The 14,886-nt window shown below is 39.1% G+C and overlaps 1 protein-coding gene across 1 annotated transcript in view; it reads right to left on the bottom strand.

The window, feature by feature from the left end:
* Positions 1-14,886, bottom strand: part of NCKAP5 (NCK-associated protein 5) — a 372,018-nt gene that overhangs the window by 139,510 nt on the left and 217,622 nt on the right. Inside the window, exon 5 of the mRNA XM_009895863.1 lies at positions 3,771-3,861. Within this exon, the coding sequence (XP_009894165.1) occupies positions 3,771-3,861 (91 nt within the window). The remainder of the gene's footprint in view (positions 1-3,770; positions 3,862-14,886) is intronic.

The raw sequence follows: 14,886 nt of genomic DNA, 5'->3' as shown, positions 1-14,886 counted from the left end.
AAAATTTTATTTATGATCCTGCTTCTAAATTCATTTACCCTAAAGAAATCGCATCATCCATCTGTAAGACCAGCAAATTAAATTCCCATAGGGCAGCTAGCTCTATGGAAAGGGTTAGAATATTTTGCTTCAAGTAAGAATCCTGGCAAGACATAACACAGTATTGCAATAATACTGCACACTCTGGGCTCCATCTTGTTATTATTCTTCTAACATGATCACTATGCAACATTTAATGTTCATTAGCAAGAATATTTATTCTGGAGCCAGGCATATTGATATTATAATAAGAACTCAATTTCATATATCCCAGAACAATAATTAGATTTGTAAAATACAAATATGTAGACAATGGTCAATAGATCAAAAGCTTTTATTGCACAGAGGTATCTTTTATGACTATTCAGATATTAATTTGAACGTGCTTCACACACTAAAACTAACTTACCACGGTGTCAGAGAATGCGGGACATATGTCGATAAGTCACACTGGAGATGGGCTAGGTCATGTCCTCATTTGTTATGAAATAAATGGTTGTGAAACTGCAGTAAAATCTGATACTCTATTCCACTGAGTACCGATCCTATCATTCTGACCATATCATAGTAGTCACAGACAACAGGTATGATTCAGAATATGTTCTATAAGGTAACTGCAGAAGATGGCTTTCAACACAATGTCAGTATTTATACATTCAATAACTTTTGTATATATATATATGAATATATATATCTCTCACTTGGAATTCAGACCACAGAAATCTTTTTTTCACATGTTAGCTCACATCTATACTTCATTTACAAATATGGGATGACAATATGGTTATCATGTTCCCAAAAACCTGAATACATCAGTCTTTTTAAGAAACATTACCTAGGTTGTACATTCAAGTTCTATTCCCATTTGTGAATTACCCTTATAAATATATCAAAAAACTGTCTGAATGCATTTGGAAAGATACAAATGAAATGCTTCTATTGCAATATTGATGCCTGTTGCCAAACCTGGACACAGTATTTGCAATAAAATTCATCATATATTTAGATGATACCTTTTTCCATGATTTCTACACAGTTGGTTTCAATAACATATTAATGATTCATATAATGCTTTATTAATATGTTTTTCAAAGTTAAAATACTTTGTAAACATTTCAGATCACAGATTCTTTGCCAACTATTTGTTTTGAAGAGTCTTTCAGGTATAAGCTTTTTATGATTACATGCGGTTGTTGCCTAAAACACAATGCAGAGTTTTTACCGTGTGACTGAATAACAAACACAAATCAAGTGAACCCATCTCTGACCTACATAGCAGGTAGCCATGTGACGGCAGGAATGAACTGTTTTGCATGTGAATAGAGCCATTCCTTGAAATTCCCAGAAAACAAACTATTTGTTCAGAAGTTTATCATAAAAGTGAACAAAAGGGATGTGAGGGTGAACAAGTCAGAGAGACATTCAGAAAAAACACAACGTTCATGGAAATGTTCCGTATTTTTGACCTGTTTTACCAGTCACAGACTGGTATATGACGCAGTAGCCTAGCTATTTATCCAGGAAAGGAAAACACATTGGCTTTGAGTCATGAATTAGGAAAAGAAATTCGTTAAGTGAAGAAAATTGTATATTGGCAATACAGAAGAAATGAAAATTGCTAAAAAAACAAGCTGACTTTGATATCATGACCAAAATGTTCCAAGAACAAGAAGAGAACAGGAAGAGAACGAAGCTGTTATAAGCAATGTGGTGTACAAGATTAAAAATAATCCTAGAGTAACAGGGATATGGCTGATTTAAGGCCCTGGGAAAGAGATGGCTTCACTCTCCAAGAGCTCAGGTTTGGGGGGCATCAGCCCTGATTACCACCTAGCAGATTCAAACAAAACCCCATGTCCACAAAGAAGGGAGAAAAGGGTTAGATGTCAGTTTGCCAGGTGGAAGGGGCTATTTGCTAGGGCTGAATGGAAACAAAGAACTGTTGTTCTTAACTGGGCAGAACTGCCTTATTATTTTGTTGGTCAGAAAATAAATACAAGAGATTTTAAACTAAACAAACCACAGTACCCATTCTCCTGGCAGGCAGGAGACAACAAACACCTATGTCAGTATGGCCCCAAATGAACAAAAAATAAACCCAAAACAAACCCAAATTCTTTTTTTCCCCCCCCAAAATTAAGAAACAAATAAAACAGGGAGGAAAAACCACACAGAAATATACAAGCACTGACATTGGAATGACTAATTTATCTCCCCTCTAAGGCAGCAGCACACAAAGTTTCAAATTTAAAAGATTCCATAGCTAATTTTTGTCCAGCTCAAAAGAAAAATAAAGAACACCCAAACCCTCAGTTCAACTGAAACCAAAATACTTTATTGCTTTTCTTGCTGAAAGTGCAAAAACAAAACCCAAAGAAGCTAAAACCTAACTGTGGTACCACCTTACTATGGTTTCCAAGGTAAGATGTCATACAGAAAAGCAGATAAGATCACTCCAGCTGGCTGTTAAAAACAGACAGACAAGTAATCCACCCGAAGGAGCGACTGACACCAAGCCCACTCCAGAAGACCCACTGTATAGTGGCAGGAGTGAGTAGGAAGTATAGATTTAAACTCTGAACCAAGAGGAGGGAATGGAGTTTCATTTTTGCATGCCCAAAGGGTAGTGAGTAATATATAGATGCTTTTATCACCAGTTTCTAAAAGGACAATGTTCTATTATAAATTCAACAAAAAGTTTAATTTGTCCTGAAATTAAATTTTACAGGCTATCATTTTAACAAGAAAAATTTATTATTTTGGAAGGTTAATCTAAAAGATTCTTTTCCCTTCAATCCAAGCTTAAAATGAAGATTTAATTACAGTGATAAATACTCTTTGATATAAATTTTTGTTTAGCTATATTGCTGAATTTTTGATCTATCAGTTGTGAGAATGGACTGATATAACTAGAATTTTTGAAAAGTGTTTTATCTGAAGGATCGCTACCAAGTATCGACTTTAATATATTATTTTAGCATTTTATAGCTTTATAAGGCAGGCTTATTCCGGTTAAAAAGATAGGACTGACTTCATTAAGCTTTTTTTTTTTTAAGAATTCATGTGCACAATATCTGTTTAACTCGGATGTATCTCTTTCCTGTTTCCAGACACTTAAAAAGGCTTTCCATGACCTCAGGTTCACTGGTTCCAGAACATAGCAGTACATTAGGAAAATGTAAAACTCTCCTTTCTTATAAACAGACCTGGTTCCCTTTGAAAAACCTCTAAAATCTTTGCTGTCCGAAACTCTGTCCTGAGACACTCTCTCTCTACCCCAAGTGAGGCTGATAAAACACACCTGCCACAAGCAGTGACAAGAAACTATGGAGCTTAGTATGGAAACCTCACACTCAATAAGAATATGACTGGATAAAATTATCCATCACAATCTGAAGGTCAAGTTGTCAAAAGGATCTATGTTTGCTGGAGATGCTGGAATATATTACTTAAAATATTAAGTGCTTTAATAGCCTTCAAAACTAGTTTCTCTGTCCCCCGTTAACTGTGAGGAGCAACAACTGCAAATAACACAATGACACAATTAAAAACCTTAAACTGTGGTGAGAGAACACCTGCAAAAACGTAGCTGGTACCAACCACCACTTACAAGTATTCATAACTAGTAAGCAACTAAAGGAAACAATGCCAGAGAAGTTCACCTCAGCAATGCAATTTTTGTTTTAAAGAACTATTTTATCACAAGAAAACAGGTAATAAGTCACTAATACCTGATATACCTTCATGATATTGACAGTTCCTTCTCCATGCTGGCCTGGGGATCCTTGGCTCTGTAGCAGATTTCTCACTGTCTCCTCCATTCTAGAGAATGAAAATATTTTTAAAAGTCAACTGTATGAAAAACAATTAAGAGTTGCATTCAGTGTTTTTGCTGTTTACTAGAGCCTGACGCATCCATGGCTACCGTGAAATTAATATTTAAAGACAATCCTGGCCTTACAATGTTCTTATACTCCATGTTATGAATAACACATTAAGGGCACTCTTTTATCTTTTGAATATGCACAGTAATTAGTTGTATTGTTAAAATCCTACTGGAGCTCAGTTACAAAAATTAAAAAAAAAACATGTGCAAAAGACATCACCTTGTCAACAGTGTAACCAAACACCATGATAAAATTACTGTCATTTAGGAACAAAATCAGTCAGATTAAAACAAACGGAACAACTGCTGTATTTCTAGCCAATTGTCAGGTTTGTGCAATTTAGACAGACTGTCAAATACATTACTAGTATTTACTCTCTATGTTCTAAGTGCAGCAGTGTGTGCCAGTACATTTGTTTATAGAGGCACAGCTGCTGAACACATTCAACCTTCTCTGCCCTTTCGAAGGGATGTAAAAAGCAAGTGTAGGATACAATCCGGTACTACCATCTCACGAAAACGTAATCAACTTCAGTTCCATCAGTGAAAGAAGGAAGGTTTGCACTTTCATTTTAAAAGGTGTTAATAGACACCATCAGAAGCTGTCTTTGATCTACACGCATTCATCAAGCATGTTAAAACTGATAATAACACTAACCCTCCTGAATGGAGGCTGAACAGATTCTGCTCCTTCGCACAATAGGACGGCTGGGGACAATGGAAGGCACCTACAAAACACTGGTCCCATTCAAGGTAGATCAGAAATTAAATTAATGGGCTTAGGAGATGTCACCGAGGCTGACCACAAATAAAGGCCCTGGGACTACAGCTGGTTTCAGCTCTGTGAGTACCGGTAGGAAGAGGAAAGGGATCAAAAGCCAGAGAAGCAGCGACAGACACACCAACAAAGATGCTGGGTTTTTACAACAGAAAATGCTGAGTGCCAATTCCAGCTGAAGGTCCTCACGCTTCTCCCCCCTCCCCATCTCCTCATCCAAACTCTCACCCCTGTGCACCTTTTTCAGCTGGGCAGATGCAACCATTTTTCTCACTCTCATTTCCAAGTTTTCTGTTCTTTTCCTTTGAAGCTGTCTCCATCCCTTGATAGAGCTGGAAGAACAACCAGGCTGGAACAGGGGCTGGAGAAGGGAAACTGCTGTGGCATGGGTGTGTGGGTGACATGAAGGCAGGAAAGAGAGAGGAATACCTTAAGAAATATTGCCAGATATGCTGTATATTAAAAGTGTGACCTTGAAAAAAAAAGCCAGTACTCCTAGGCATATCAGACCAGAAACTGCCTGCTGTTGTTTATTTCTACTATGTTTAGGGAAATATGACTTTTGTGTAGCATTCTTTGCAAATGCAATTGAGCAAAAGAATTATTCACAGCATATCAAATTTTTTTTTTATTTCTAAGGTAACAATCCAGCGAGACAGCAAATATTAGCTAACTGCTCTGGCCAAAGGCCAATAACATTATCTTTTATATAAGCCTCATTGTCTTTCTGTTCTTTCAGTCTTATCAGAATGAATGGTATTGGCTAGTATAGCAATAATATGATGTTTTGCTAGGCTTTCTCCTTTCAAGTCAGCCAGCTACACTACTTTTTGAGAAGCTGACACTAGGTATTCATTCTACTCAGATGAACACTGACATTTTATTTATTTGTATGATGGTTTTTTTGTCATTGATGTGCAGACATCTACATTGCCAGGATGCCCACAGAATAGTTGGACCATCTGTTGACCAAATGTGAATAAAAACAAGCCAGCTCTAATCTCGACTGCAGACAGTGGTGCAGTTTTTCAGTTGCAGATTGGAACCATTTCTGCTCATAGGCTGACCTTAATCAGATGCCTTTTACACAGAAGAACAAATCATTTTGGTTCGTAATACAAATTCCTGTGCAGTCTTCACTGAAAGATTTCATTTCTAAACATGAGCGTCATTTCATTTTTTAATTAATGATGGAATAGAATTCTTAATTATTGTGTTTACATATGCATACACAGTTCCATAACAAATTAATAAACAAGCAAAAATGGGAGAAAGAATAAATTCAACTAAAATCAGAGTTTTTCAATGTAGGCCTAACAGTATTAATGAAAATAAAGTCCAGTTTCATATTAGTATCATCAGGTAAACTAGCTCAGAAAAATTATGAAGAATTCTTAACTTCATTTAATCTTCAGTCAAACTCAGACGGTCTATTTTGGACAACAAGCCCACCTTGCTGGACAGCCTTATAGGGACTGGCAAGCACATAGTTTCACGTGGCAATTAGGAACACCTCCCATTGGCACTCAGATTTCTATGCAACAGAATAATCTTCGCAACACAACAAAGAGCTCAGTTAAACACAGTTGAGACTTTTGTTGTTTTGTTGTTTGCAGCTATTATAAAAGTTTGTAAGAGTTGACAGCGATAAAGCTGAACCGAAGGCATAACAGAGACACTGTCTGTGTGGTCATGTCACTATAAAACCAGCACTGAGAGGATCTTACAAGCTTTAGGTACCCATAGAATATCTGAAAAGGGAAAGAAAAAAACTAGTATCTGTCAAAAAAGGAGGTGAAAACTGCTTACAGTCAAGTTTACCGCAAAGCTCTGATGGCCAGTGCTCTTGCAGTTTGTCAGCTGCTGCTTCTTCACTAGCATCCCATTTGTCTACTTTTAGGAAGGACTACTTAAGCAAACACAGCACAGGATAATAATCAAGACTTGTTTCTTATAAATTAGAAACATTGAAGCATGAATTAATGGCACCTTAACTGAAAAGCTATTGTTATATTATGATCTGTAATACTCCCCACAGTGACAGTACATGCCAGAAAGATTTAGTATAAATTCTTTTAAAGAATGCAAGAATGTTTGAGCCTTTATAAATTCAACTTGAAATCCCATGTTTTGCTCCCTGAACAAGGGTTCCAAAGGACATGTAAATTTCAGAAATGAAGCAGAAAAATTAGGAGTTTTATGAAAGGCTATTTCTACACATCAACCTATATTTTCCCCTGTTCTGGTAACCACAAAAGGTTATCTTCTCTTGGTCATGGTTCTGATATCCTAGATGGACCTACTCCAACATCAAGAGCTTGCCAATTACATCTAGAATAGCTGTCCCCCACGCGTGTATTCTGCCTGCTTGCTGGCCTATGCTAAAAAACCTGTTTTGCCAAGGATTCTGTGCTTCTTATGTAACTATCAAGCTGTTATAATCTGCAAAAACAGTTTCTAAAACTCACCATTCCCAAGTCTACATTTTTCAATCACTAAGAATATTTATTTTCCCCTTTCTTCAGTGTTCTGTTTACTGTCTATTCATCTGAAGCATCTCAGTTAGTACCATTAAATTTTTTGTTACATCTATTATTTGAATAGGAAATTGATGTTTTCTTGAAACTGAAGTGTTCCTTTCAATTCTTCCTTTTTTAAAAAAGATATTTGCTTTAGGGGAAAAATAAATAAAACCCATGTTTGATAGAAGTTTCTTAAAATCCTTGACAAAAAGTCAGTTTAGAGTAGGGAAGCAGTCCTCCACCAGTGCTAACCTAAGGATAAATTTCTCAAAACATTAAACAGAAGAAGAAATGAGGCACTCTGAGACCAGAGTCTGTTCATGGTATATGAGAGTTTAAGGAACTTAAAATATTAATGCTACTGTGGAAAGCACTGTCAAGATTTCATCTGGAATGTTATCTGCAATTACGATCACCAGTGTTCAGGAGCAGCTCGTTCAGACATGATTTGGTGAAGAGACAGCTGTGAGGTTGTTAAGAGGAATCAAGAGTTGTTGTCACAAGAAAAGACTATACAATTATTCTTGCTAAACTTAGGAGACCAAGGGCTTACATGGGTATGGCTTCCACAAAAGAATCGGTGAGAAAAAGTAAAATGAGAAAGAAAACTACATCAACCTAAGGCCAATGACTGACAAAACAAGATGGGAATATAGTGGTTAATAACAGATTTAGGCTGGAATTAGGACGTTTTTAATCACTGAAAAAGTGAGACTCTGAACCACCCTGCCAGGTAGACTAAGGGGATAAGAAACTTAAACAGTTTTAAGCCAGAGTTGAGCAGTTTATGAAATTAATTACACAGCTGGGTCAAGAGTCAAGGACTTGAATTTAGGATCCACAGGTCCTTGCTGCTGTCCTTCCTGAAACAAAATCAGTCATTCATCCTGTGTTGTTGAGAGAATACCAGGAAATCAATCCAACTTCAATGTACAGTTATTTGTTTTGGCTTTGTTTCTGTGTGTGTTTCTGGGCATGGGAGCCAGGGGAATCTCTGGAAATGAGGACACATTCCCCGTCCAGGGAGCAGCACACAGAGCACAGATGCTCAGGCGTCCAAGATGGAAAAAGGAAGCTTCCTCTGTATTTTTGCTGCAACTCAAGTCTTGTCTGGAAGCCAAGACCTTCCTGCAAGGACCCACCAAGCTGTAGGAGACTTGCTTTTAAAGCTTCTTGATGTTATGTTTCTGACAGCTCTGCTACCTCCATCTCCTGCCTGGCCCCGCTGCTGCAACTCACGGCATGCACCAGAGCACAATTTCATCCAGGCCAGGTGAGAATGACCCTGCTGGGGTTGACACATCACTGGTAGGCAGTCAAGTTTCCTCCCAATTTTCCCAGGACCATCACCTTCATAAATGGGCACCTCCTTTGTGCTGTCCCCCAGCAATGCTGGAACATGGTCAGAAAACCTGCTGGCTTTGTGCCTCTCCCAGTTCTGTCATTTCACGGCGACCAAAGCGATGAGCTATTTTATTGGGGTCCGCCCCAAGAACAGATTTTAAGACCATACAGGAATTAATCTTTCCTGAAATACACTAATGCAAGGAGGCACAAGAGTTCTCTCAACCCTCCAACTCCACAAAACTCTCCCCATATATTTCCCACTTCTCAAAAAGGTCTTTCAGACCCCTTTCAGTTAGGTTTATTGATTTCCTTCCTTAAGAGAGGTGTCTCTCACAGTCTGCCACAGCAATTTCACATGTGAAGAGGATTTTCTCTGACCAACCTCTCAACTGTGTAAGACATGCCTTTATGTCCTGTCTCACTACAGAGGAAACCCGTTCTCTTCTCTGGTTCTCTGTAGCACATCCCTTAGAGGGGTTTGATCTCCTCAGACCTAAAACATTTCTTTGGCAGAGCAAGCTTCCCTTGAAAAAAATCCTTCCCATATATCCTGATCTTCAATTCCCCTTCTAGCATATGGAATACTCTCTATAGCCCATGTCCTGTTCAGCCACGTCCCCCACACAGCCATTTTTATGATTCTCCCTCCAAGGGACAGCCAGCATGTAGTTGTTTCAGCCCTAGAAGGTGCATGACAGTTTCAACCCCTTCTCCATTGACCTAATTCCTTCAAGATTTCCACAGACCGGCAGCTACCTTTTGCTGGGTGCTATCACCTTCCCTTTTCATCACCCTCAAGCTGAGGTGACAGTACTCAGTGGTTATTTCAAATGCATGTCACAAGACTTCCTTCAACTTGATACTGACTTACGGCCTCACAGAGACGCGTCCAAAGGTTTCTATAGAATTTTACTGCAGCAGCTGAGGTTTGTACTTCAGCTTTTTCCATCTCCTCATGCCATGCAGCAGGTGCAGGACTCTTTTTAAAAAAGTCTTAGAGAAAAATATCAATAACACATCTTTCTCCATCTTTAGCTTAACTTACTTATGTGTAATCAAAATTCTCAGGTGGCTATTTTGTTCCAGCTCCTATCTATGAGACAGTGAAGCTCCCTGTCTCTCTCCAGCTTAAGTCTCTTGACTTCTGTTTTCAGTTATAGCCTCCCCGGAGATGTGGCCCGGGTTTCAGCTCCTTGAGCTGTCTGTCCCCTCCCTACCACTCGATCATGGACAAAGAAACAGGTTCCCATGTGTGTGAGAAACCCATGTGGTTTCTCAGCAATTTCAGCTCTTGGTTCAACTATGAACCAGTCAGCATTTTTGTGAGATGCAATTTGATTGTCTTTGGAGACTGCAATCTGTCTGGCTTTGGTGGCAGACTTCTGCGCTTCTGTCCAAGCCTTTCAGCTCTCTCTCCAAACCCCCAATTCAAACAAACAAAAAGCTTCTGTCTGACTCAGCTCCCACATAAATTTGTTTGCTTACTCATATGTAGTTTCGAACTTCGGGTTTGGGGTTACCTGCATCTCACTTCCCTCACCACTCCATTAAAGCTCTCCAGTGGATCAGGTTAGACTTTCTTCTTCCAGCGAGTTCCTCAAAATACCGAAAGGCTTCAAAGTAAACAAACACACACAACGCCCCCTCCTGAACCAATAAAACCCACACATTTTAGATTAAACATCAGATTTTTTTAAGGAGGAAAAATATGGAAGTGGCTTTACAAGACAGCAGAAACAAAGAGAGCTCATCGAACAATGGTTCCTGTTTGCTGCATCCTTGCAGGAGTGTCTTTCCTTCTACCTGGTTTCAATTAAATAAGTAGCTTTTTGAACTGCAGACTCTGCTCTCCCCCTGATCTGCCCGCTCATCTCCAGACTGTGCAGTCACCTGCCAGCCACACCTACAGCCCCAAGACCCTCTGTGCTCCTCCATGAGCCATGGTGATCCCCAGGACGAAGTGGCCCTGCCTTCCCAGGGCTGTGTCCAAGCCCGCTGTTCTTGGTGCACCTACCGTGGAGAGCCTGCAGCACGCTGTTAGGCCATTGCTTCAAATGGATTGGTAGTCAGAAGACAGACATAAGCTTCTCCAAAGAATTTAGATATTGAAAGTGGATTAAAAAAAGCAAAGAGAGAAGTGAAAACAGATACGTGATAAACTTAAAAGAGAACTGACAGATGGGAAATGCTGAGGCTTTAAACCCCAAGGGGTTTTCTCTGCATTTTCAGTTCTGCTTAGGATACGACACTGGTACATGCCTTATAGCAGTATGCTGGGCAAAGCCCACAGAATGCACAATATCCATCCTTAATATTTCAGTTGGAAAATAAAGTAATAATATCCTCCATAATAGCAACAGAAAGACACACATATAATGTATAATTTATATTTATTCTTTCCGTTCATCAGTACAGGTGCTTATCAATCCAGAAATACCAGGGCAAATTCTCCTGCAGCACCATCACAGCCCTTTCCCCACCACGGGCTCTGAACAGCCAGTTCAACCCTGTGGCATGTGCTAGTGGCAAATCCAAACTGCACAAGCCATGCTCTTTTCACGTACTCATGCTAAACCCTCCTTCTAAAAACATACTGAAAGCATACTCAAAGTGTTGCCTGAAGGGCAAGCTATCTAAAGAAGAGTAGCACATAAAATAAAGTATCTTGTACATGATGAGGGTGACTATCACAAGGCTGCGCTGGAATGAAATAGGTCTCAAGCTCTATTTGCACGAGTGGAGAAGGATGCTTCTTTTGACTGTACAATCCAATCAGGTGCTCTGCCTGCTAGACCATACCACCACTTAAAAATTACACAGAATTGAAAGACTTAGCACAACATTTACGTAGTTGAACCACCGGCCATTGAACCCACTGGAAATTTTCAAGTTGTTTGTAAAATAACGTGAGTATGTGCCTTGAGCCTCAGATAAGTAGGGCAGGATTTTGAAAGACCTCAGCATTGGCACATCACTGCTCCCACACAAGTCTGAATTCTGTTATCACACAACGGCAGACCTGACATTTCTCTGAAACTGCTGTAACTACCGCCTGAGCCAGGAAATGTTGGAAATGTTTCCATTGTCTCTTTCAGCCATAGAGATTTCACTCATCAAACTCATACCTACAGCAAAAAGTTTCTGAACTGCAATAGAAGCCAGTGGTAATGTTTATTTCTGTGTTGACAAATGCCATACGGACTGTATGGGTGCCTTCCATCACCAGCCCCGTATATGATTTTGTAAGTTACAGGCAAAGACTAAGCCTCACGGAAAAGCTTCTCACAGGCAATTGAAAGGATTTTTCAAATGGAAGGACCATCCCACCTACAATTCCCCAATAACATATTTGGGACCTTAGGACAGCAGATATTTTCATTAACTATAAGTGGATAAAACCAACACTTACAGAAAGCTAATTCTTGTGTCAGCTTAAACATATGCTTATAAACTCAAACTCTATTCACGCTGGAGGCACCAGAAATAGTCACAGTGTTTCAGCATAACCAAAAGTATCAGAAAAATCACAGACAACTATACAGAATCACAGAATGGTTAGGGTTGGAAGGGACCTCTGCAGATCATCTAGTCCAACCCCCCCCACGAGAGCAGGGTCACCTACAACAGGTTGCACAGGACGGCGTCCAGGTGGGTTTTGAATGTCTCCAGAGTGGGAGACTCCACCACCTCTCTGGGCAGCCTGTTCCAGTGCTCCACTACCCTCAAGGTAAAGAAGTTCCTCCTCGTGTTTAGATGGAACTTCCTATGTTCAAGCTTGTGCCCATTACCCCTCGTCCTGTCACTGGGCACCACTGAAAAAAGACTGCTCCCATCCCCCTGGCATCCTCCCATTAAGTATTTGTAAGTATTAATAAGATCCCCCCTCAATCTTCTTTTCTCTAGACTAAAGAGACCCAAGTCCCTAAGCCTTTCCTCATATGAGAGATGTTCCAATCCCCTAATCATCTTTGTAACCCGAATACAAAAAAAAAAAAAAAGAAGAAAAAAGAAAAGAAAAGAAAAAAAACCCCATGTGTTAAAAGTATCTTAGCCAAACATGTTATTTCTCTTAAATATACAACAAAACACAACTGTCCTCAAGGTAAATATCCTCTGGTTTGTTGTTTTCACAGAATCACAGAATACAATCAGACTGCAAATATTTCCAATTTCAAATAATGGGTTTTTTACTTTTTCTCTTGTTTTCTACATTTTAAACAAATATTTGTTTTTCCATATTTGCAAATATATAGATAGATGGATAGATGTATCTACCAGCTCCTCCAAATATGCCTGTTTAATCTTTCATATAAGCACCCTGAGAAGAGACAAACCACTATTGCTTTAAGTTACTTACAGAAGGAATGTAAAGCCACTCAAAATTAAAAAGCTCTTGTTCCATACCGAGTTACAGCTTCAATGGGGTACCAAGACCACCTTGACATAGCTACATAAATTTCTATGTGTTTTGCATGAATAGCAAAGATGCTATGTGGAGGGAGGCAGCTTTTGTGGGGTTGAAGTAGGTACAAGAGAAATGCAAGATGAAAGGGAGGTCTGTAATCAACGAGCATTTGCCGAACCCTCTGCAATGCAAAAAACATGTTCTTATGCATTTTCACACTACACAGCCCATCGTGAAGCTTTCAGGCTCAGACTGTACAGTGTTGTGGTAGACAGCAACCAGTGCTGTCCAGAGTACAGACAGCAGCTGGAAGAAAGCTAAAAAGAGGAGGGACTTTTTTTTTCCCCTCTGCAGAAATTATAATGATTAGTTTTCAGCCTCTTTGACTCCCCAGTGGAGGTTTTCATAGGCTATTGGATTCTGGACTCCAGTCTTAAGGTTTACGTAATATAAAGTTATTTCATTTTCCTCATTTGCTCTACCTCTGCAAATCTTGTAGAAGTTTTGAGACAGTTCCACTGTTGTGAGCAATACCCTGTGAAGATGGTTGGATACGGTTTTCTATAAGTAAAATCCCAATTTCATGGAACCAATAAATAATAGTATTTTCTTTACTATAACATGTCCCACTTTTTAATTTACACAATGACTGGAAAATCCATTGCAAAGTATTCACATTTTCCAATTAGTGAACAACTGCAGTAAAAACCCAAGGATGATCTATCACAAAGCTGAGTTTGATCTTCTAACTGACAAATCACACTGGCTTTAATTATCATAACTCTCCATGTGCCAGTGAACATGGTTATTCTATTAGAAAGATCAGTGAAGTGAGACCTCATCCCAGGATATACTAAGCCCCTGCTCGTAAGACCTCTGAGATCCCAGCTTTTGTGCTGTGAATACGCAGGTTAACATAACGTACTGTGTTTTCATCTTACAGGTGAACAAACTGAGGCACAGCAAGGTTAACCAACACGGCCAGTATCAGCGATTGTTAGACCACAGGACGCCAACTGTTCACCCTGCTGGGTCTAAGCAGCAGATGACATGTTCTCTCTGTATCATTTTGTTGGCATAACTGTACAAATCTTCAGCTCTTTCCATCAGTGATCGGAGCTCTGTAGCTTAAAAAAGATTTCAGTAACTTCAAATAAATCAGCAGTTTTGCTATCTCTTTACTGATATGTTAACATTTCACACATTTCATATGAATAGCTTATGCTAGTGCTTGCATAACCTTAAACAAGCCATTCTATCTGGAATGAAGCATCATACCAAAAGCTTTGTTCTGTCTTTTTATCATTCCGACATTTCTGCTTTTCTGCACTAAAATGAAACCTGAAGGATTTTTTGGAGGATATAGCAAGATATTTATACCTCACCATTCTACAATTGTTTAGCGTTTAAAAATTGCAAACCACTTAAAATACATAATTCTTCTGAGTGGTTAGTGAGCATGCGTATTGTTGCTATATAGAAAGATACCAAATTCTTTTGATTGACTACTACATATGCATACCGTTAAAGTTGTTCAGAAAGTTTCACTATATTGAACACCATACAACACGCCCTGATGCCTTCAGAGGCAAAGACTGTAAAGTTTATTAAATTCTTGCATTCTTTTTCCCTTAAAATGTTATTTGTGAATTTAATGCCTTTAAAAAACTAACTACTAATGGAGCTAATGGGACTCTAAATAAACATTCAAGAAACCATTCCTGGTTTGGTTCAATAACCTAAATCTTACATCAAAAATCAGATTCAAAAGACAGCACCAGCCCTTTCCCGACACTGTACAGCCAACTGCGAAGGCCCAAATGCCAAACTCCTGCACATGTAACCACAAAGGACTCAAGTATGACAGGGAAGTTTCCCACTTTTAAATTTTATTCCCCCAAAATGGGTC

The sequence above is a fragment of the Charadrius vociferus genome, unplaced genomic scaffold, assembly GCF_000708025.1.
Source record: "Charadrius vociferus isolate BGI_N301 unplaced genomic scaffold, ASM70802v2 scaffold862, whole genome shotgun sequence".
Taxonomy (NCBI): Eukaryota; Metazoa; Chordata; class Aves; order Charadriiformes; family Charadriidae; genus Charadrius; species Charadrius vociferus.
The sequence above is the reverse complement of the archived record's forward strand: the minus strand, read 5'-3'. Positions and strand labels throughout refer to the sequence as shown.